General features: G+C 43.6%; 1 protein-coding gene across 2 annotated transcripts in view; it reads right to left on the bottom strand.

Annotated features, from left to right (window-relative positions):
• fasn (fatty acid synthase) overlaps positions 1 to 21,416 on the bottom strand; it is a 38,811-nt gene that overhangs the window by 16,609 nt on the left and 786 nt on the right. Inside the window, exons 2-18 of one of the 2 annotated variants that reach the window (XM_076093004.1) lie at positions 17,439 to 17,574; positions 9,813 to 9,965; positions 9,525 to 9,698; positions 8,324 to 8,524; positions 7,836 to 7,958; positions 6,773 to 6,888; positions 6,506 to 6,640; positions 5,440 to 5,902; positions 4,757 to 4,944; positions 4,002 to 4,191; positions 3,491 to 3,585; positions 2,788 to 2,922; positions 2,273 to 2,476; positions 1,902 to 2,017; positions 1,622 to 1,797; positions 1,320 to 1,511; positions 1,128 to 1,208 (exon numbers count right to left, since the gene is read on the bottom strand). In XM_076093004.1, the coding sequence (XP_075949119.1) occupies positions 1,128 to 1,208; positions 1,320 to 1,511; positions 1,622 to 1,797; positions 1,902 to 2,017; positions 2,273 to 2,476; positions 2,788 to 2,922; positions 3,491 to 3,585; positions 4,002 to 4,191; positions 4,757 to 4,944; positions 5,440 to 5,902; positions 6,506 to 6,640; positions 6,773 to 6,888; positions 7,836 to 7,958; positions 8,324 to 8,524; positions 9,525 to 9,698; positions 9,813 to 9,965; positions 17,439 to 17,565 (2,869 nt within the window). In that variant the 5' untranslated portion in view covers positions 17,566 to 17,574. Of the gene's footprint in view, positions 1 to 1,127; positions 1,209 to 1,319; positions 1,512 to 1,621; positions 1,798 to 1,901; positions 2,018 to 2,272; positions 2,477 to 2,787; positions 2,923 to 3,490; positions 3,586 to 4,001; positions 4,192 to 4,756; positions 4,945 to 5,439; positions 5,903 to 6,505; positions 6,641 to 6,772; positions 6,889 to 7,835; positions 7,959 to 8,323; positions 8,525 to 9,524; positions 9,699 to 9,812; positions 9,966 to 17,438; positions 19,687 to 21,416 lie in introns of those variants that run through there. The other variant, XM_076093003.1, reaches the window with a different exon arrangement.

The following is a 21,416-nucleotide window of genomic DNA, read 5'->3' as shown; positions in this document are numbered from 1 at the left end:
CTGGATGATCTTCTTGATGAAAAGTGGGGCCCTGGTCTAACTAGCTGCCTTACACTTTTCCATTGTGGGAATGTAAATAACAAGCACTCACTGCAGCTACTACACCTGACGCAGAGGGAGTCTAGAGTTAGTGGGACACTCTGACGCTCACTATCATATCATTCATTGGAATTGCTGGCTGACGCTTATGGTGCTGCATAAACGCCGGTTACTTATGTTCCATGGAAACATCATGTGATCCACGCCAGGATAAAACTCATACCTGTGACCGGCAAACAAATACTAAGTGCTTCACCAATTCTAATGTAGACCCAAAGAATGCACTGTGTATAGTATAGAAACAAATATCCCAAAATACAATTAGAATAAAATAAAGGCTGGATCATAAAACGTGGTCAGGACATCCTCAATTGAAGGTCAGATACTTATAATACCTGCACTTCAGACATAAAGTCTGATTTATCAGAAACCTGGATAATGTTGGAATCATCGTATGTTTCATATCATATCCCACATACGAGCAAGACCACGACAAATCACAACAGAGACTCTAGTGCTGGTAAAGTACGGTGTATGAAAATAACGATGCACATGAGTATCACAATATTATGTTTTGTGATACTGTATTCATTTAGATACACTGTATTTTTCACTGTATCATTAGTTTATATGCAAAGATTTGTGGCAGACTGGCTCAGACTGGATGTTACAGCAACTGTGATAAATGTAAATGCAGATGTCACTGTTCTGATTGCAGTACATTTTCTTTAACTCAGATGTAATGCATATGGTGGTGTGTTGTTTATACTATGACAGTTTTCCTAAAATTAGATTTTTTTTTTAAAGAAAGAAAATCGCAATAAATAGCCTTGCGAACATACCGGGTTACCATTCAATATATTGAATGTTAACCCGGTATCATGATACGTTTTGTATCACTAGGTTCTGTCCAGAACCTAGTGATTTCCCTGTTGGAAAGGTACTACAGGATGTTGATGACATGACACATCCCAGAAGTAAAGCTGAATTAAGTTCAATCTAAAATAAAATACTATGAAATTCTAATAATTGTTATGAAACATTACAATAACAAGGTGAGGATGTCTGTCTGTATAAAAACTACATACCACTGACAGCCAGGTTTCCATTCTCTGAAACCTCAAACCTGTTGGTGGCAGGCATGAGGTGCACCTTCAACTGGACCGAGCCTGAGAAGAGAGAGCGAGAGAGAGAGGCAGTCAGAGAGGCCATCAGAGACTCAACCCCCCCCCCATTCCCTCCACCACCCCCCGCTCACAGCCCTGCTGCTCGGCTCTCACCGCTCTTTGGCAGGATGGTGGCCCTGTGGATGGTGACGTCCTCAAAGGTTACAGGGGTGCTGTCCATGACGACCCCCAGACTTCTCACCAAGGTACGCCAGGCCAGCACCAGGTAACCCGTCGCCGGGTACAGGACACGCCCATCAATACAGTGTCCAATCAGGTAGTAGTCTGTAGACTCTGGGTTTATGTCTGTTGGGCAAATGATGAAATGAAAAGAGAAAGCGCCGTCTCACGGTGTCTTAATATGACACAAGGGGGCAGATGCAGAACTGCATTTTATCTCGATGTGCTTTTCTCACCGATATTATAGACAGTGGCTGAATTGGATCCTCCTGAGCCACAGGAAAAATCCTCTACCTTGGGGACATCCCAGGTCTGGGCATGGTCCCACTGCACCAAGGGGGAGATCAGAGGGGTACCGACCGGTACGGGGTACTTCACCACTGGGCCGAGGCCATTACCATCCACATTGATGCTAAAAGGGAGCATTAAAAAAATAATTCTTATCTCTCTGAAAGTGCTTCCAGGAGCAAAAAAACAATAGTCACCAAACGCACAGAGAGTGAGGCAGTTACTGACCCGTTCATGTAGACTTTGCCAATGTTTGTGAGGAAGAACTCAAGGTTGTTGGTGTGGCCTCTCTTCATCAAGGGCAGGATGGAACATGTGTGCTTCAAGCTACGCTTCAGGATGGCCTGTGCAGACAACATGTGTGGAAGATGTTAAGTTCATAAGATGCAGGCTCAGCTTTAATAATAGCCGTCATTGAGGTTCACTGAGTCGGGTCCTACTTTTAGGCCGAGGAATAAACGTATTCTATCAACTTTCTTAACTTCAGGAATGACTCATCTCTGCTGATACTCAGGAGAGCTGCAGAGCTGTCCTAACCTGTTAGTCACCTGCAGACTGTGGGAGGAGAGATGTTAACTGATGACCTATGCAGTGCCTACCTGCAGCAGAGCATGAGGAGCTATCTCCACCACCACAGCGTTTTCAGGCACCAGACTGAGGCCCTCGTGGAACAGCACGGGGCTCACCAGGTTGTTGACGTGGTAGTCGGCCGAGCTGTACTGAGCCAGAGGAGAGTCCCACTGAGACCGAGGGATGCTGGTGCTCACCCAGCGGGGAGAACGCTGACGTGGCTCCTTGATCACCTACACACACCATGCCATGAATATTCAAATACTTTATGATAATGATGAGAATCTGACAGTGAAGAAAGACAAAGGTTTTAGATATAAAGCAGCTAAAATAGTGTAAGAACCTTTTGAAAAATATGTCAAAAAATTATTTATTAATTTGCAATAAATAAGCCAATAACAATAACGTAGCAAAGATAGTGCATTTCATATATAACTACACCAGATGGGAGTGAGAATCTGTTTCCCAGTTTCCCCAGTAGGCATCACTGTAACAGCAGGAGCTGCACTGCTGTATGCTGTAGAAACACAGCAGAGCTTGGTACCTTCTTCAGGGCAGCCAGCAGGGTTGGAGCGATGGAGGCCATGTAGTGGGAGTGGAAAGCCACACCAGCGCTGCGTACCTCCTTTGCAAACACTCCCTGCTCTTTCAGCTCGGACACAAATGTACTGACTGCTTCCTGATGAAACAAACACACACACACATACACCTGTCAAAACACAACACCCTGCACCAGGGAAACTACATGCTTACAATAGATAATAGACTTGCTATTGTGCTGGTACAACCTGACACTTTTTTACATTGCTGAAGCATCCTGCAATCCTTTGTGTTGTTACTGCTAAGATAGTTCACAACTAGCTGTTGGCCATCAACTACATTCTTGTTCCTGTTTGTCCTCCCTCAGAAACAGTTGTTACACATTCAATCTGACAGGGAAGCTCTTTTAGGTTTGCTATGTGCACAAATTTCCACAATACTGTTTCCAAAGCTGCAGTGTTCAGTTAAAGAACTGGGAACATGAATGTCTTCTCATGAAAGTATCAAGTACATTACAGAGTTTCCCTAACTTTACAATTTCTAGGACACAGACACAAATCCTGAAAAACAAGCAGAAGTACAGAATCTACACCATGTGAGTGAATGGAAATAAAAGCTTTAAATTCGGAGTGGTCAGAGTGTGTGAAACGCAGGTTCTCTGTGTGCTAACGGGGCTATAAAAGACAAAGTCTGATAGAATGTTTGACCTGAGGACCGGAGATGGTGACGGTGTCCTCAGAGTTGTGGCAGGCTGGGACCACTCCCTTAGGACACTGAGCCATACACTCCTCCCAGGTCAACCCTGGAACAAACACAGCAAGCACCAAGGGAAGAGTTATGCAACAATTGTGTTTTGTGGAGCAAGAAGATATGTATCAGCAGTTCACAATAAATGAGCTGCTGTATATGCTTCACACAGATAAATTATTTATTTTATGAAAACCCCAAATAATGAAAAATAAAAGCTTGACCGATAACGTCAGCCAGGCCGATATAACTGGAGTTGTTCTGATACCGATACCAGTATCAGAGATTCCTCTGATACAGTCTACAATGCTGCATCTGGTATTGGCGAGTGTATCCCAGACATGGTCTTTCTGCTGTCTGAAAGCTTGAACAGGTCAACATAAAAGTCAAAACTGTGAAACTTGGACTCAAGAGGTTTTTATTCATGATTTCATGATAGCAGCTGTTGAAATACGGTAAAGAATCTCTTACCAACGGCAGCCATGCCTCCTGGAGGAAGGTTGGCCTCCTTGATGCAGCGGCCTCTCCAGTAGGCAGCCAGGACGGCCTCGGTGTGGCTGAGGGAGCCGTCAGCGTAGCCACAGGCCAGCTCTCCCACCGAGTGGCCCACGATGCCGTCGGGCTGCAGGCCCAGCTTAGTGAGCAGGTCGATCTCAGCTATCTGGAATGAGCCACACAACACACATGTTAATCATGATTATATAATCACACTGTCGGGTTTTGCTTCGTGTTGGTTATGTGTAACTCAAAGTTAGTGTTGCCTATGTGGGCCAGGACCCTCTTGAAAGCACACATGACAATGCATCAAAATTAATGTGACAAGGATGGATACATGTTACACACAGCACTTTTAAAGATTCCAGTAAGGACATTAAGTTTTAGATAATAAGAGGGAGCAAAGGAAAAAGAATATAAATAAGAATAAAACAGGTGGCAAACCCTTTCCTGTGGTTGAGGCAGCCCTTGAAACAGGTTCAAACATGGTTTAAACGGCCATTATGATTATATTATATCAGGATAAAGCCCTTGAGATAATTCACCTCTGAGATTTAGCAGGATATCAGTAAGCTCATAGGTACATGTGGATCTTTTTAGATTCCAAATCTGTAACTTTAGGTCAAATAGTCACATCAGCACTTTGTGTGAAGAGTCCTACCCTACAGTCCATGTCAAAATGACACCAATTAGCCAGGGTTCCTACATCAATCACGATGTCCGTGCTCTACCTGTATGGCGGCGAGGCCGACAAAGGCGAGAACAGTGTCCTCAAAAGTGGCTTCGTCTGCGTCCATGAGTAGGCGAGACACAACCAGGCCGGTCTCCTTCAGGGCTGCGTCTGATCGCAGGATGGACTCTCTGAAGTCTGGCAGCTGCATGAGACTGCGGCCCATACCGGCCCACTGTGTTCCCATACCTGTCAATGCAACACACTGTCACGCACACGCACTTTCATCCAGCAACACGCCCATCTGTCTGAGGAGATCTGAATTCATCAACAGTCCCATTCCAGACATCAATAGTTATTATTGTCTGAGTGGGCAGTATCAATAATGTGCCAACAGTCCCAATAGACAAATGACAGTAGACTTTAGCAACCATTCTATGTGCCTGTGGAGACTGAGTTCTACAGAACAGTTTAATGGGTCGGTTCACCCAAAGGACTAATCATCACTTTGCACTGGTGGTACGTGTCGCTCTACACACATCATTTTGGTTTGTGTTCAGGTTTTGAGACAGTCGTTTCTGGGATTTCTGCTTTCCCCACAATACGATTCCGGTGAATGGAATTTAATTTGTGTGATGAAAAATGTAAATAAAGTCGTAATGATCTTGCTCTATGGATGACAAAACCCCAACAACAAACTGGAACCTGTAATTTATCCAGCTGTTTATTTGTCGGATGACTCACCCGAACAGACGTACCAGAGCGGCCTGGCGGTGGCCTGCACCTGCTGCACCTCCTTCACGTCGCTCTGAGAGCCCATCAGAGCGTAGCCTCGGTAGGGCATACTTGCAGCAGGAGCTCCTGAAAGCTCATTAAGCAAAGACAGGAAGCTGTCATCTGCTGTGTGTTCCTTCCCCTTTTGGAGCATGGTCTCCACGGCGGCCTCTGTGCGCCCACAGGCCTGGAGCAGCCTGGGAACCGTCCTGGGTGGCGTGGTCTCGTCGGTTGGTTTCTCAGCTGGGCGAAGGATGACGTGAACATTTGAACCTCCAAATCCAAAGGAGTTGATGCCTACGATGCCGCCTCGGATGGGAATAGGCCGGTCAACGACTTGAACCCGCCCATCGGAGAGGGCTGGAATGTCAGGGTTAGGACAGCTGAAGTGCAGGTTGGGAGCCCAGAGTCCTCGCTCCAAAGAAAGCAACACCTGTGTGTGGGGTGAAAAACGAGCAAGAAATTACAAAGAGACGAAGCACAATTTAAGTATGGCAGAAATAAGTAAAGCTGCTCATTATCTACTATTTTTCTCTTTAGTCGATTCAGGGCCTCCTTCCTTTTTGGAAATGTTTCCTGCAGTTATGATCACTGCAATAGATTTCTCTCAAATGTTTATCACCTCCTGTGAAGAAGTAACACATCTACTTGTCACTTTTCGTGTGAATGTCTTCCAGAAGAGGCAGGAAGAAAGTGCGTCCCCAATTCTCCAATTCTCCAAATTTTCATGCTGCCCTGATTGCGACTTTCCCCAAGTCGGTTTATATGGAAGGAGCCTGTTATGTTCTTTGCAACTGTACACATAGAAATGGCTGCTGCTCTGACCAGCCAGCTACGATGATTTAAATGGGAATCTGTGTTCTACTCAGACACTATTTTTCTACAAAAGACACAGAGGTTCTGCAGACTAGAAGAGGCTACCACGACACGTCGTCTAGTCACAACATATCAATAAGAATTACATTGCAAAAGAACAAAAAGTGTTGTTGTTCTGAATCTTCAGAGCAGCCAATAAGAGGAGAGCTGTCACTCTCACCTTAGCCAGAGCAGCCAGACCAGAGGCCGGTTCGGGATGGCCCATGTTGGACTTGGTGGAGCCCATGAGCAGAGGCTCTCGCTCTGATTCACAGAAGACACCAACAATGCCGTTCACTTCCTGTGGGTCGCCAACCTGCACGCAGAGAAGCCACAAAGGTAAGACCCTCCTGGACAGTGATTTGTCATCTTCTTATCAAGTATCTGTCTTGTGACGCAGAGAGCAGCACTGAAAACAGGCTGAACCTGGACTGCTGTGAGCACTGACCTTTGTTCCCGTGCCATGGGCTTCCACGTATTCCACCTGCTCTGGAGATATATTCGCCTCCTGGTACAGAGAGCGAACCAGCCTCTGTTGCATCTCACCTGAAGGGAACGTTACACCTGAGGAACCGAGAGTGGACAGGTGTCAGGACAGGTGTGCTGCACCACACAGAACTGTTACTGCACTCACACGGTCACATCACAGACCTACTCTCAGATCGCTGGGTCACACATGAACCCAACAAAGACCTTACAAGAACGTGTACAACTAAAGATGCTGTTCTCTATGCGGTGATATTGCTTTAAGGAAAACTAGAATTGTTTATTGTTTTCAGTGGCATCAGTAAAAATAGGGCCAACAAGTCAAGAAACAAAAGCAGTAAGGGGACCAACAGTTCTTCCAGATTATCTAAATGACTCTGGATGTAAACTGGAAGGAGTGCATGACATGTTGGTAATACGTAGAGTAGGTGAATGCCCCGTGGGAACCATCTGAACCAGCAGGTGAACTCCACCCTTCCCTGATATTGGGGTTCATGCAGAGCAGAAGAGTGATTAGGAAAGTTAGAGGAGGAGTAATCTTTTACTTCAGCTGCTGAACGGCTCGTTGACTCAATTTAACTGGTTAACGTTAAAGCCCTCATCCACTCGGTGGTCTCCTGTATTCCTCATTCATTCATCGTGCACTTGTTCATTAGTTAACAGTTGTGTGTGTCATTAGCAGTTAAATAAACGTTTCATTGATTAAAAATAGTTGATAACGTGGTTTGTGTGTATGAAGGCTTACGGTCAATGTTAACGTTACTTCCAGATTGATGTTGAAATATATAAGTGGCATCAAAGGTGGTGCCCCGAGGTGGAGTTAATGCAAGCTAAATAGTTACTCAGTGTTAATCCTGACTACATGTCATCTTTTGTACCAACTAATGCGTTCATACTACATAATGAAGTTAATTGGCTGATTCATTCAAATTTAAGCATTGAAAAAGTTCTATGTGGATCGTCACCTCTGTGTAGCATACAGTACTCTACAGGTTCAGTGCTGGGATGTCAGTGTGCATCCTCACCCTGCTCTTTGTATCCATCTGTGTTGTTGCCAGCGTTGACCACTGTGGCATAGACCCTTTTAGCCGCCGACCGCTTGGTCAGCAGCACCACCACTGCAGCCTCAGAGCGGCAGTATCCATTTCCTGATAGAAGTATAAACCATGTATAAGTATACACACACAAGTGTAAGTTATACATAGTTAAATCAGTATCTATACTCTGTGAGGTTTGTTAGATGCTGCTGATGTAAACATACTGAGGCACGTTACACATTGGATTAACAGTGTTGTTTTTTGTCAGTTTTAAACATAAATAATGTATGATTAATAATTATGAATTCATGTTCAAACTAATCAGCCAGTCGAGGTCCAGTTTGATAAATATTTATATATATTTAATAATTATAATATTTAAATCATATAAGATTATACTTAATCTGAGCCACAGATTTGAAAACAAAAGCCTTTATTAGATAGCCAGAGACGGTGGAGAGTAAACAAGTAGAGACCTGATGAGTCAAAGGACTTGCAGGTGCCCTCAGGACTGAGCATGCCCAGTTTCATGAACTGCACCGAGGTGTTGGGCTTGAGCAGCAGGTTGACCCCCCCCACCAGAGCAGCATCACAGTGGCCCTGGCGAATGGCGTGGAAGGCGTTTTCTAAAGCCAGCAAGCTAGAAGAGCAGGCTGTGTCGATGGCCGTGCTGGGGCCTGGAGGAGAGGAGAGGAGAGGAGACGAGAGGAGGATTAGAGCTTGAAACCATATTTGCAGAACAGGATACCCAGGAGTTCATTCAAACAGTGGAGTTGACTGAATTGACTTCAAACTGGTGAACTCAAACAGTGGACGCCTAGTAAAGGTAAATCTGCATTTACATCATGATCCAGGTCTGCTGGAAGACAATCATGCTGACGTCAGTGTAATTCTGTCAGCTGTGTATAAGATGATTTGTACAACACTGTACATCAGTGAGACAGACCCATGACCAGTGAATAAAGTTCATTCAAAGTGATCCAGTGGCTCCATAAACAGGATCTGTCACTGTTACTATATATATGCTGAAAGGAATCTAACACTGGTTAGAACTGCACAATGCGTTCAAGAGTTGTGACAGTTTGTGTGAAAAGACTCAATTAAGATAACAGGATAGAAACAACATGACATGGAACATGTTCTGAATGGATATGGGGAGGACTGGAAGAGGACCCTCTTAAACCGTGGAATCCATGAACACTTTGTAGTAGCTTGCATTACAGGAGCTCTGAGCTCGACCACATTTCACCACATGGTGGCAGCGTTGGATCCAGGAGGACCACGCTAAACAGAGCTCTAAGCCACACAGCAGCAAGTTAAAAACAAGTGACACTGGGAGAATATCAGACAGCGAGTATTCATGTGTATGTGTATGTAACGTCAGTGTGAAGTCTGGGATTAGGAGAAAGAAAAACATGAATGAATGACATTGGAATCAAACCAGGAAGAGACAGCTGTTAAGACATAATGTGCTGGGTGAGAATCATCTACTGCAATAAGCAGGACTCCGTCTTGGAGTCTGCGGTTTAGTTCTGATAAAATAGTCCTGATTTGAACAGAAAAAGTGCAAAGATGGCCTGTGATGTCTCCCGCATAGTCCGTTGTGTGTGTGTTTCAGAGCTGGTCTGTTACTAGACCAGCATCAAACTAACAGCCAGAGAATGAGTGTGTGCGTACCGCTGAAGTCGAAGAAGTAGGAGAGTCTGTTGGCCAACATGGCGCGCTGGCAGCCCGTCATGCTGTAGCCCAGCAGCTCCTCTGGATCTCTGCTGAACGCCTCGCCGGCCTCCGAGCCGCTCACCCCGATGTAGACGCCCGTCTTACTGCCGCGCAGTGCGGCCGGGTTCAGTCCTGCGTCACAACATGTCATCGGTTTTCAACAGTGTTGATTCACTCAGATAACGAGCTATTCTTAAACTAAATCACAGATTAAAAAATAAAAGCTATTCTCTTCAGTTTCCTCACCTCCATCTACAATGGACTCGTAGGCGATCTCCAGCATGAGACGGAGCTGGGGGTCCATGGTGTTGGCCTGTTTGGGATGGACTCCGAAGAAGGCTGCATCGAAGTGGCTGATGTCCTTCAGTTTACCGTTCCTCTTTGGAAGACCATGCAGACCTAGAAAAGAGCAAGAGAGGAGAAAAGTCAGTTTGAGACTAAACGTAACTTTCAGGCTATAACATAAGAATGAGTGGCCCGTTTCAGATGGCTGTCAAATCAGGGTTGAATGTGGGCGCTTGGTGCAGAGTCAGTGTAGGTAACAAGGAGTGGGACACAACATGATAAGCGTCCATGTATGAACTGAAAACAAGTATAATATTATTAGGATTATTTTAATTGTGGTTAAAACTGGGACAATTTGGGAGTGAAGTTGACTATTGGGTCATTTTAGTGTTTAACAGATATTTGACAGCTTAAAAAGGATCCCAGGCAAAGCTGGACGTCTGGTCAGCGAACTCACGGACCTCCTGCACCGACACACCCCTACCCACAACCTCTGATCCACCGTCGCCCCTCTCACCTGGCCCAAGCACCGGACAGGGCCTTCTCCATTGCTCCCCTCTCCATTTGATACCCTCTTCCCCAACACCTCAAACATTCTTCCCCTCTCCCCTCCTTTAAACCTGCACTCAAAACCACCAGTTTAAATCTGCTCCCCCTCCTTCCATCATTGGGATTGTTTTTTTACGTTATGGATTTTACCGTTTCCCCATGTACCTTAAGCCCGACGCCCCCAAATTTGGGGGCTCTCGGGCTCAGAACCCCTGAAAATCATATGCGGAAAATAGCCTGATTGTTAGCCAGTAGTGTGGATGGGCCCAGTTATTTTTTTGGATGAAACAGCAACGTATGGGCAACACCATCATATAAGTCACTTCTTACACACTCCAAACACAACTATAGGCTACTCATATAAGCATATATAAATCGTGGCATAAAAGCATGAAATCCTGGCCAGAAATCGCCGTTATGAGTACCGCAAATCAATGTTTGCACCCTGATGCTGGTGGCTACCAAGCCATGCAATGCATTTAATAGCATTAGCACACGTGGCCAAACACGTAACTAACTTCGGTTTTCCGATCCGTGTGAGCACTGGACAGCTGTGAGTGGTCAAACGTACCTTCGTGCTGCCCTCCGCCGAAAAAAATCGTAGGTATGTGGCCAAGTTTTATGAAAAATGAGGACAATAACGTCGCAGATTTTCCGTTTCAAAGCTGGAGTCATTGTTGCCAACTGCTTACTGTTTACTTCCGACCTGTTTCCAGAATAAGAGCGGTCAAGCCAGCTTGGGCGAGTGGTCAGACTTCCTGCGAGCGGAAATTTACGCCCGGGGAGAGAGGCCTTCCTGAGACTCTGACGCGTCGAAGGAGGGCTTATTTACTGAAATCGACCGAGGATAGGCTGGGATACAGCCACATACACACACATGAACTGAGAAAATCCTACAGATGACAGCCAAAACAGGCTCTGATGATGTTATGAATCTCAAAATGATTCCTAACATCTGTATTTGGATGTATTGAATAATATGAGTGATAAAAAAAGTGAAATATATAGTTATATAGTATATAAAAGTACAATGTAAGAGCTGCAACAGCTGGTTCGAAAATGATGACCTCGCTTGACCGCTCTCTACTAAAGCCTCTTATTCTTCACTTTATTCCACTTTAACCTTTATTCAATAACTACTGATCAGTTGTGCTATGATTTGGGAAAGTTTTAGGGAGCTGTCTGCATTATTTCAATAACCTTTTATCAATGAAAGTGCTTTTTTTCCAGGCGAGCCTGATTATTTTCAATTTGAGCTGTGTAATGTCTTCATTTACTATATTAACCAGCAACATATACACAATATTACCTATCTAAACAATCTCACACGTGTTGTGATCTGATTATATCAACAAAAATTATTAAAATCGACCTTGTAGTTACAGAACTATGGTCAGTTTTGTAGGGCTATGCCATTTTCGAGCAGACACCTACAAATAGGCTCCGAGCTTAAGAGGTTTTAAAGCCTTTTAAAGCACTATACAAATAAAATGCATCATTGTTATTGTTATTAACAAGAATTGTTTTCAGCACAACTCCCTCTAAAAACGCAGGTTGTCCTTTTGACTTGTATCATTTTGACATATGGATTTGTTTTTGTCACATTGGAGGGAGCTCAGATAACCACCATGTGACTCCAGCTCAAAACACAGACAGGACAGCTTCTCATGTCTCATCACACTTTCAGAAGGACGGTGACACATTAATTTCCCCAGATGTTGAACAATGTATTGTGATAGTATCCATATGATGACTGTTTTAAAGAGGAATTAGGATGAACTACGCTCACACCTATTTAACCCTAGATCTGTAGTTTCTGGAGCCACCTGGACTGTGGCGCTCAGTAAGCCTGCACCCTGAGGAGGTTCTGCTCGTTACTCTTCGACTGCTGTTTAAACGGACAGCAGTGCACCTCAGGAGAACCTCAAAAGACTACCGGTCTGCCTCTAGTTACACATAACCAGCTTGCTGTACATCAGTCCTCTTTTCAGTTAGCAGGGACTCCCTTTCCCTTTCTGTTGGCCCTACTCGCCCATGATGCCTGTGTGTGGTCTAAACTGGCTCAGTCCAACCCTTTCAGCTCATGAATGTGTGCTCTGGATGGTTGCCAGGCACTGAGGGATGGTTTTATATTCACAGAGAGGGAGGATTGGAAAGAGTGGGACAGCAGAGACACGAGGGAGAGAAAAAAGGTACGCCAATAACACGTCAAATAGTTTAGTGGAATGATATAGAATGCACGGGGATCAACTTTTGGGGGAGTGAAGCTGCTAACAGCTGATTCTCAGCATTTTATTTGTACTTTTTTTTCATCAGGACCAACTAATGTGAGGCCCTGTTCAGGCCCAGTTTAGATCCGTGTGAAAAACATCAGCCCCTCATTCATATGAATGAGTCCAGTCGAGTAACAAAGGGCTCCGGGCCTCTAGGCGCCGCACTGGCCAATCAAATCCATGCAAGCAAACATTCCTAGTGGATCACTTTGGAACTTTAACCACAGCACAACATGATTCCTCTGGTCAGCCATCTGATATAAAACGACACACTCAGCACAGACACACACCACCAGTGACAACATGTCGGCTTTTGTTACAAATTTGTTACATGTCGGCTTTTGTTTTTGCACAGAGCCTCCGTCGTTGTGTCTGTTTGCACGTCTCAATGAGAGTGTCATTCTCCATGCAGAGCCTGTCCAGCAGCACTGTAGCTCAACACACACGTCATAACACTCCGTTATCATTTAAAGTGAGAAAGAGTTTAACCGTATCAACGAGACAGATAAGAGGTCATCACTCTGTCAGTATGTTAGTGATTGAAGCTCAATGACTACACTACAGTCAGAGATGCTGCACAGAGGTACAGGGGGGATGGATACACGGAGTTTGAGTTACGTGCTATAAATATGCATTTCTTGATCCAAACAAAGGGTTAAATGAGATCTATTGTGTAACTGAGTCAGCAGAGTTGGTAGGTGTATTGTTTAACTTTGGACAGGTTTCCCCCAGCTTCCTGACTCTAGGCTAACCTTCCACTTTCCTTCACACCACAAAATGTTTTAATTCAGTGTTACTCAACAAAACACACTGTGTGTGTTTGAGCTCGAACAAACTTGTTGATATCATTTATTTTATCATAAAACACGTGACCAGAACATTTAAAAAGAAAAGTAAAGCAGCTAAAACATGGCATTTATATTTACATTTAAGTTACTTATTTTTGCAAGAAACATTTAAAATTCAAGTTATGTTAAAAACAAAAAAATGTAAAACGAGAAAAACAAGTATAAAACATGTTAAGACCAGAGAGCAATGCCTCAGGAATGGAAGCTCGGCATTGTGTGATGTAACCTCATTCACAGGAACAAAGACAACATGGCGCCATGTTTACCATCCATGTGTTTACCCAGCCACCAGGAAGCAAAGTCTACATTGGTGCTTATTGTCTATTGGAGTCCCCGCCCGCCGCGCTCTACACAGTCAGTCTATAACCGTTATGAGAGCAGCATTCATCAGTGTGTTACTTATTTCTACTCATGACAGTGGAGGTGCTGAGCCTCATGAGTAGTTTACTGTCTCCTCCAAACGACCTGGACTGAGAGAGCTGGTAAATACCTCCTGAGCTGCTCTGTGTGTGAGAACAGAGATCAGTGACAGTGATAAGGAACTACTTTTAACAAATGACTTATGGACTGCTCTTGTTAGCCGGCTAGCCATGCTAGCTCCTGCAATTTAGTACCCCACTTTGACCAGCCTGCATTTTGCCAGTAAACTACACTGGGTGAAATCAGGGTACTGTACTAGCGCCAACCGACCAATTACAGCTTGATACATGGATCTTTAGATAATATTACACAAATATGAAAACGTTAAACACATAATTCAGACTGAAAGCAGCACAGTTTAAACTGATAAATGCAGGAAGGACAGCTGGCAGAAAACCCCCAACTGTGTAAATGTGTGGATGAGATTTAGAATATGACGGCTTCCTCTAGAGCACCATAGATCTGACTGATTTTATTAAATTCATGTGTTGCAGTTGTATTCTTATGGCATGTGTGACAATATTTCAGCCCCATTCATTCAGCGGCAACCCTGGTGGTGTGAAACAGACTGGAGAGCAAGTAAAACATGTGTGTGTGTGTGTGTGTGTGTATATATATATATATATATAGATATATATATATATATATATATATATATATATAGATATATATATATATATATATATATATATATATATAGATATCAGCTTCTTGAGCAGTGTGTCAGTGTGACGTGTCGTAGTCTGACTGTCACAGACGTTACTCTGCTGAAGTTACTTTAATGTTTGCAGTGGGTTATTATAAATTATGGAAGGAAACTTCTTACAATTTTAATTTATGTTTTTATATTTATTCTTTAATAGCCCCCATGTCCGTCTCACACTGCTGGAGTTGCCGTTGAATGAATGAGGCTAAAATATTGTCATACACGCCATAAAAATACATCTTAGCAACACATTAACTTAACGAAGTAAACACATCTAATTATTGTCTGATCTATCGTGCTCTAGACGATGCAGTGAAATCATGAATCAGTTCATTTAGGCATTCACACAGTTTCAACTGTGATACTTTCAGCCTGAATTATGAGTTTTACTTTTTGGTATTTGTCTAATATCATAGTTTTCTTTTCGTTTGTAGAATGCACTGCTCTGCTGACAGCAGACTTGTCCACGTTTGGGATTGGTCAGATGCTAACCACTTCTCCTTGACCTCTATGGAAAACATCATGGGGTCAAGGAAAGATGTGAAGGAGAGTTCATGAGGAGTTAGGAAAAGACAACCGTGGTGTTCAGAGAATCCGACTCCACTTTCACTAAGCTACGTAACTACGATGCGACGGAGGATGTCACTGACGTTGGGCTGCCAATGAAACTACAACGACGAAGGACTACAAAAAGCTACAACATGACCCCATGACATCTGTTATCAGCATGCAGGCTTTTTAAAGAGCTTCTTCTGTGAGAGGCTGCTTCACTCATGGTGTGAAGGAGAGAAACCGGAGCTCCTTCCTTCCTGCTGCTGTCACACTTAATCAACACTGCTTTAGTAGAAACCGACAATTCATTCGTGTACAACATCAATCACACTGTTCAATATCAATATTTCCTTTATGCAATAATGTAGACTCAACCATTCGGTTATATTATGCTTTTTACTGATTGTAGCGGCAATCTTCTCTCCGTCTGATAATCCACATTACCACTACTCTTACAGTCTGTGCAAAGTGAGTCTTCAGAGGCAGCAACTCCATTTAAAAAGTTTACTCAACAAAAAATAAAGTTACAAGATCTGTTCATATTGATCAACATGAATCCCACTACTGTATGACTGTATGAGTATAATTGTTAAACCTGTGTAAGATAAACACATTGTTTGTTTTCATGGACGGTCAAATGGTGCATCACATAAAGGTTTCCGCCGCAAGGAACTGTGGGGCGGAATGATCTACTTTCCTGTCGTAAAGGAAGGTCCAGTGTTTCCTATGCTAAAGGAGCTAATAAAGGAAGCATTGAAGCACCTTTCCTTAGCATTTAGGGAATTCAAACACTTAGATACTTCCGGGTCATTTCACTCAGTTAGGAACCTTCCTAAGCAAAAAGGACTATTCAACTGCAGCCCTGGTTGACTTACAGAGTGGATAACCAGCAATGTAGGACTTTACATGGGATCGTGGTTGTTAGCGTTAGTGAACCCTGGACATGTTGAACTGGCTTCATAGTACAGGGCCCTGGTCTGATCCTTAAAAAGGTATACTATAGCATTGTTGGTTGTCCTTTGTAAACACACAGCATTTAAAGTTGGCTCCCCCTATTTGGCTCAAGGAGTGAGAGAGTGAGAGTGAGAGAAAGAGAACACCCTCAACTCTGCACAACCCTGAGGAAAGGTGCCGCATGCTAGATTTTGAATGAATGCAGCCGAAACGAAGCTGCATCAGGTCGCTATGCGTCTGCTCTCTGTGCGTCTGCTCTCTGTGCGTCTGCTCTCTGTGCGTCTGCTCTCTGTGCGTCTGCTCTCTGTGCGTCTGCTCTCTGTGCGTGGCTCTGCCCGGTCAAACTGACACACTGATAGCAGCACACAGCAGAGAGAAGAGCACAAACACACTGAAGCGCATAAATACACACAGCGATGTAACAACACACTGTTCATCAAACACCGCTGCTAACACTGCACACACCCTGTGATCTGTGATCTGCTGGAGGTATAACACCATGTGGGGCCAAAAGGCTCTCTGCTGACGCATGCTGATGCATTTTGTATGCGTTGTTTTTAGGAAATACTCCCTATTATACCTTTGAAGTCCAGTCACTGAGCAGAGAGACTGCTACTCAGCTCATCTACATAAAACAAGTTGGATACATGTATCTACAATACAACTAGTGCCAGCTACCAGGACTTAAATAAGAACATCAATGCACCTGGGGCATCCTGGTGGGTTAAGAGGCTCACCCTGAACCACAATGACACAGGTTCAAGTCCAGGAGGCCCCTTCTCCAGAAACCAGAAACCATTTTTATTGTCATATACATATACACATACACGAAATTTGACCTCTGCATTTGACCCATCCCTGTGGCCAATGATAGGCACCCAGGGGTTCAGTGTCTTGCTCAGAGACACTTCGACATGTGACACGTCCCAGTCGAGGATCGAACCGTTGACCCTGCGGTTACCAGACAACCCTCTTAACCCAGTGAGCCATGGTCGCCACCCAATCTCTCTATCCCCTTTATTTCCTCCATGTCTACTGTTGTCTAAAATGGAAAACTAAAACTTCTCCCTACTCAGAATACACTGACAAGTCATGTCACTGTAGCTGCCATTAGTGTTTGTGTTGTTGTGTGTTGGAGGAGCACAATACTGACTGGAACTACCACAGCGCAGGAGTGTATTTTAAATCTACCATTCAATCAGAACAGTCATTCTCTGTTCCAGTTCTGTTTCATGCAGCACAGAAATGAACAATCAACCAAATCCAGCTGTATGACAGGTCTCACCTGGTGTCCACCGCCGGTCGTCCTCCGTCACCATGTCCACACCACCGATGAGGTTTTCCCAGAATTCCTCCAGGTTGTTGGACTCAGGCAGACGGCCCGATATCCCTGCTATGACTATCTCATCCATGCTGAATGACTGTGAGCAGAGAGAGAGACATGTCAACAATAAGAGTGGTAGACAGGCTGTACACAGTGAGACATTAGCTGGTCCCAGTCCAGTCCTTAACACTAGCAGGGTAGGAAATTTACATATTTTGTAATGACCCTGACTGAAATCCAGGGGCATTTTCAAAAAATTGGGGGCACTTTTTGAAACTTGTGAAATAACATTTAACCTTTGTTCAAAATAATAAATATACTTATTCAGGCTTACAATATATGAGCAATTGTCATCAAATGGCAATAATAAGACTATTAGGCAGTAGTCTACAGATTCAAAGTGTTTTCTTAGATTTTTTTAACAAAAAACAAACATAAATCAGACAATCGTAAAAGGAGTGCAGTCTCTTGCTCTCCTTCATTCTTAGTTTCCTGTTTAAGGAGGCCATTTTGTAACTCAGCCTGGAGAAGAGGCACAACAAAGTTTGGCATTGTTTTTTTTTTGTTTTTTTTAAAGGATTACCAACCGTTTACCATCAGACAATCATATTCAATTTATTCTTATTTCTTTGTGGTTATTTATTGTTATTAAATGTTTTAAACAACTATTAACAATTATTAAGTCAACGATGCCTTGATTACATATACATCAGTCATTGTATGGAATTATTGAGAAAAAATATTTTTGTAGCACCTCAAATATTGTGATATTACCCATTTTTGTCCTGAACTTATGCATTAGTCATTGTGTGGAATTTTTGAGAAAAAAAAAAACACCATTGTCTGACACCATTTGTTCAAATGAAGAAAGATCACACTCATGTCCTCGACTATTCTATCCTGAATCTGATGGTTTCGTGTTGCTGAAGATAAGCTGTAACCAATACCCTATTGTGTAGGATAAATATGTTGTATACTACAAAAAACAACATTATATTTGTTAATAATAGCAAAGGTTTGTTTTTATCTGCATTAAAATGTTCTCTCTTGGAATTTTAAGAAAACTTTAAAGAAAATGGAATTTCTGAACACGTGTGTCTCTGCAGTGAGCTGATAGTGAGGCTAGCTGGTTCACTGAATGCATACCCTACTAGCAGACACATTTCATCAGTGCAACACTCACTATGAAGTATATTCTACACAGTCAGCCGATGGGAACAGAAATATGTGGAATAGCCAAATGCCTTGAAACTCTTTACCACAGCAAAACATGAAATATGAAAAAAAGGTCTCTGTGGCAGTAATCCCATAATTCACACGATACATGTGTCCGTATTGAAGCGTGTGTAATTGTGTTGGCGTTGACTGGCAGGTTTGGGAATGAGAGTCCCTCTGAGCATGCATGAGAGAGCACTCACAGCAGACACTGTCGTCTGCTGATAGACGACTGTGTACATGAGTGAGCATATCCACGCTGTACTGTGTGTGTGTGTGTGTGTGTCTTTGTTCTTGTTTCTAGGCCAGGGACAGACCCATGGACCAATGGGCTAGCAGTGAAAGTGTGTCACCAGCTCAGACCCCTCCCCTCATGACACACTGTACACACATGGAGTTATGTCCCCTAGTCTGGTCTTGTCCCATGTGGACAGGGAAATGAATGTCCACAATCTTTATGATGCAGTCACTAGATACAAACTGGGACAAGCTAGCAAAGCTATCGGTTACTGACAGTCTGGCTTGCTAGCGTGAGTTGCTATGTAACGTTAGCTTGTGATAGCTGTGGTAATTTCCTCGTTCTCCTGTCTCTCCAAACTTCCCGTCTCACCTTTACTACCCGTCTTCCTGTCTGATAATGGATGCATGAAGTGAAGGACTCCCTCTTCTTTGATTCTAACCAACCTGAGCTCCATCATGACCATCGTCAGCCTCTCTCGTCCTTACCAAACCGTTTACCAAACTCCTCTGAAACTCAAAAAACTAACGAGCGAAGTGTACAAGGATTTAGAGCGATCACATTTTGGGAAGATATATGATATGTTTGAGACAATGGACAGTGCCGACATTTCCCATAATGCACTGCGATAACCATTTGCTAAACATATAGCTGTGATGTTGTATTCACAGATTACTGGTATCTACACCTACACAGTTGTAAAGTCAAAAAGAAAACCAGTTGAGCACCTTTAATACCTGATCAACTCAAAGCTGAACCAGAAACAGTAGACAAGGAGGTCAGATTCCATCAGTGCAGGGTACTGTGGTAGAATGAGGGATGTGACGGTTCTATCATTGGCTGTCTTCTGTGCACATAACAAGTTCTGGCCATGACAATGACACGGTGAGCCCGGGGAGAAGCAGGATGACCCAGTATGACGGGCTGTCCCGGCCCTTTGTGAGGCTCAGTAGCTGAAGGGATTTGGCCACCAGGACACTCAGGCCAGGGATTAGAACTAATGTAGCACATTCAGGACAACATCTAGCCTCACCTGACCCAGATCACACACCATCTATTAGTGTATACTATTTGTCAACACGCATACAGTAGAGTTACTCAGTACTCTATAAAGAGTCGGCCCCGCTGCAGCCTCATGCTGGACTCAAAGTCAGCCCAAGTTATATTCAAAAGGGATGAGCGACTGCATTGTCTTCTACACTTATCAGTCGGTGGTCTGCGGGTTACATCCGGCCCAGAAGTAACCTGCGAGTGGCCCACATGTGGCACACATAAATCTGATATATGACAGAGTATGTAAACTACATATATAGTGTATGGAGTTATAAGGAGCGAGTCATCTGGCTTCCTTCTCATCTCTGTTGACAGTTCCTCGTGCTCAGTACAGATCAGACAGGATGTAGAGATCGGTTAGCTACACCATCGATCATTGCTTTAAACATCTCCTGTGACGTGGTTCTGACCACACTGAGTCGCTTTAAAAAACATCTGGCTACTGACAGATGGACAGAGAGAGGGGGGAGACAGAGGGAGGGAGAAACTGGTAGAGAGAGAAAGAGACTGGTAGTGTCAGCTCTCTTTTTCAGCTTTCTGCACTTTGTGATGTACCTGCATCAGACATGTTTTCATTTCAAACGTGAAACAGTGATCATTGCTATTTTTGACTAATTAATTTGCACTAGTTTGAAATGTGTCATTACAAAATGTCCGGCTCATCTACATTCCCCGCTTTTAAAATCTGGCCCTATTGAAACAGCAGTTAAATAGCCGTGCCTTGTTGCATTCATATCAGCCCTGACATTCTAGATGTCAGACTGCTGAGCTCATCCTGCAGCGCTCACCAACGAGACCTGACTCGTCACACAGCCTGGTGGAAAGAGCCTGAGGGCAGAAACAACACAAATAACAAGTGCAAAACTAGCAAAACTAGCAAAACTAGCAGTACTCTGCAGGCGACCGTATGACCCTCCTCAACGTGACAAAACTAGGAAAACAAATCATTCTCGTCATTGACATGACAAGAATGTCTCTTATACAAGTTACAATTTGAATAGATATAGATATAAAATGATATTAATTACAATTTTAACTTGTATGTTTTGTTGTTTAGTTGGTGGTCAATGCTTTTCAATTAGTTTGATTACATTCAATCTAAGTACATTCAAGCCTCATATCTAAGCTGACTGCCTGGCAGCCCCCTGCCTCCACACACAGCAAATTCCTCAACCACATGGAAAAGTTAGCAAACTACTCTGAACGTACTCTTGTATTCATGTCATCAGTTATTTCCTGCTTTAACAAAACCATGTCATAGTCAGACTCTCCTGAACCAGTCGGTGACTATACAAGAGGGAATTCCACATTCTAATCTCAATACAATGGCCTTCATTTGGCTTGTTCTCATCCAGCAGCCGTGCCCCCACTGTAACACACAACAAGTGAAAGACACCTTCAAATCAGAGGAAGGCCACGTGAGTTCACAGTCT

The sequence above is a fragment of the Anarhichas minor genome, unplaced genomic scaffold (assembly GCF_050575085.1).
Source record: "Anarhichas minor isolate MPS153535 unplaced genomic scaffold, ASM5057508v1 ptg000017l, whole genome shotgun sequence".
Classification (NCBI taxonomy): domain Eukaryota; kingdom Metazoa; phylum Chordata; class Actinopteri; order Perciformes; family Anarhichadidae; genus Anarhichas; species Anarhichas minor.
This window is presented reverse-complemented; position numbering and strand designations above follow the sequence as displayed.